The 2,707-nt window shown below is 50.0% G+C and overlaps 1 protein-coding gene across 2 annotated transcripts in view; it reads right to left on the reverse strand.

Annotated features, from left to right (window-relative positions):
* Positions 1-434: 434 nt before the first annotated feature.
* The window catches only part of LOC132395339 (activin receptor type-2B-like), a 145,481-nt gene continuing 143,208 nt past the window's right edge, over positions 435-2,707 (reverse strand). For both annotated transcript variants that reach the window (XM_059971795.1, XM_059971793.1), the window contains exon 11: positions 435-1,230. In XM_059971795.1, the coding sequence (XP_059827778.1) occupies positions 1,036-1,230 (195 nt within the window). In that variant the 3' untranslated portion in view covers positions 435-1,035. The remainder of the gene's footprint in view (positions 1,231-2,707) is intronic.

Consider the following 2,707-nt stretch of genomic DNA (forward strand, 5'->3'; position numbering starts at 1 on the left):
ATTGCATGTCGCAAAATAAAAAGAGCAGCACTCGGGACATTCACGGACTTAAAACTGCTTATGGCGTGTAAATATGCGGCCATAAAATATGCACCTCTTTCTTCTTTAAGACAAAATAAACTCGTTTTTTTTCTCCCACACCCACCCTCCCTCCCTCCCCCTCCCATCCTGCGTGCCTGTTGGATAATGACGCGCTCGGAAAAAAAACAAGACCCCCACCCATCCCAAAAAACCCCCTAAAATTGACCGGTTACCTGAGAATTATTTTCGGAGCTACTTACATATACTTGCTTTGTCCAAACGCTGCCAAGCCTGTTCACTCCTCCTTTCGCGACCCCACCCCCTTTCTCCCAAACCCCCTCCCCCCCTCACGCCAACATCCCGGGGGAGTCCCTTCCCACCTCTCCCTCAGTGCGGGGCGAGTGCACATAACAGTGTGTGTTGGGGGGGGGGGGTGGTTGGCGCTCACGTAATAGCGTGCGCATGCACGTTATGGTGGACACCCGTTCTCCCGTTAAAAAGACCGCTTTGAAGCGCTCGCCGTCGAATGTGTGTGTGTGTGAGTGTGTGCGAGTGTGTGTGTGTGTAGATCCCTTGAGGAAGGTAAAATCATGTGTAACAGTCAAAAAAGGTTTCCTCCTATGGGTGCAGCATTTTGTTTTTTTTTTCATTTTCTTCCTGCTTTTGCCGGTGGTACAGGTTTTCGCAAACATTTTTTTAAAAAAAGTCACAAACATGCTGTCGAGAAGACAGAGAAAGCTACAAATGAGCGTGGAGAAAGAAAAATGAACACTCACACGGCTGAAATGGACTCAAGTCTGAGGTACCTGCACCTTGGTAGCGGTAAATTTTTTTTGCTGCATTCACTGGTTGGTATCTGAATGCTTTTGGATCGAGATGCCCGTCGAATACAGTAGAGTCATGTGTGTGTGTGTCTGTGTGTGCTGGTAAATAGCTCCGGATCTGAGCACAGCGACCAGAAGTCAGGTTAAGTTAGCAGCTATGTCGTGTGGGTCCGACTTGGGCGCCGTGGGATCAGATGCTGGACTCTTTGGGGGGCAGGTCCACGTTGGTGAGGGTGGAGACGCGGCTCAGCAGGCCGTCGGAGGTAGTGCCGTTGATTAGCCTGCGCGTCTGCGCGATGCGCTCCACCACGCAGCCAGCCGACAGGCGCGCCTCCGCGTCGTGGTCCCAACACTCCTCGATCGTCTCGCAGAACAGCGCCAGCCCCTGTGGGGAAAGAGAGAAGCAGGCAGCGTTAGTGCAGGACGGCCACTCAGGTGTCAGGAGGTGCTGGGCGCCGGGGGCAAGAGTGGAGGTTGACCGGCGCCCACGGGAAGGGACAGTGAATCATAGAACACTACAGCACGGAATTAGGCCATTTGGCCCTTCTAGTCCATGCAGAACTATTCATCTGTCTTGTGCCATCAACCTGCACCCAGACCATAGACTTCCATTATTGTACTTACCCAAATTTCTTTTAAATGTTGGAATCAAATCCACATCCAGCACTTCCTCTGACAGCTTGTTTCACTCAAACTACCTTATCAGAGAAGAAGTTCCCACTCATGCTCCCATTTCACCTTTCACCCATAACCCATGAACTCCAGTTGTCGTCTCACACAACCTCAGTGGAAGAGATCTGCTTGCACTTACTCTCACGATTTTGTGCACCTCTATCAGATCTCCCCCTCATTGTCCGATGCGCTAAGGGAATGAAGTCCTAACCTTTTCAACCTTTCCCCGTAACCCAGATCCTCAGGACCTGACAACATCATTGTAAATTTTCTCTGTACTCTTTCAACCTTATTCACATCTTTCCTGTAGGTAGGTGACCAAAACTGCACACAATACTCCAAATTAGGCCTCACCAATGCCTTAGACAACGTCAACATAGCATCCCGTCTCCTGTACTCAATACTTTGATTTATGAAAGCCAATGTGCCAAAGGTGGAGTCAGGAGAACCAGCGGATGAGGGCATTCAATGTGGGGGGGGGGGGGGGGGAGAGAGGGAGGAAGGTGTCTTTCATAAAATTCTATTACATCTATTTCTTCCTGTAAATGCCTGCAAGAAAACGAATCTCAAAGTAGAACATGTCGGTTAATAATAAATTTACTTTGAACTTTGTGTCTAATCCTATCTTGATCTGTAACCCCGCAAGCTTACTCAGACACAGACAGACACCCCTGTGTGTGGGGAAGACCTGCCCCCACCACCCTTTCATGCAGACTGTACTCACACGATGAAGACGGCCGTATATCCAATGTGAAAAGGACAAATCACGCAAATAGTTTTTAAAAAAGTCAGTAAAAACACATGGACCATGAACTGCAGAACCCCCGAAAGCGAGCCCACCCAGCGCTATGGCGAGTGAAGCTCGATGGCAGCAGAGAAATGACTGCTCCTGAACCGGGCGGCATGGCACTCCAGATGCAGCAAGGTGGTGGGTATCCGAATATGCGGCCAAGGCGTGTGGAAGCTGATATCACACAAGTGTTTAAGAGGCTTTCACGTGGGCAGGTGACTATGCTGTTAAACATGGCGCTGACATACAACAGTGACGTTTTGCAGGCGGCCCACAAGACTACCAGATCCTCCTCTTCTGAACTGTGACCGCTGCAGTCCGCAGCCTGTAGCTCCCCTTTAATGGATGTGCTTTTGAACCAACTAAGCGGACCAGTGCTTTTGCCATTTCCGGGGGGATT

Source organism: Hypanus sabinus, chromosome 6 (assembly GCF_030144855.1).
Source record: "Hypanus sabinus isolate sHypSab1 chromosome 6, sHypSab1.hap1, whole genome shotgun sequence".
Lineage (NCBI taxonomy): Eukaryota > Metazoa > Chordata > Chondrichthyes > Myliobatiformes > Dasyatidae > Hypanus > Hypanus sabinus.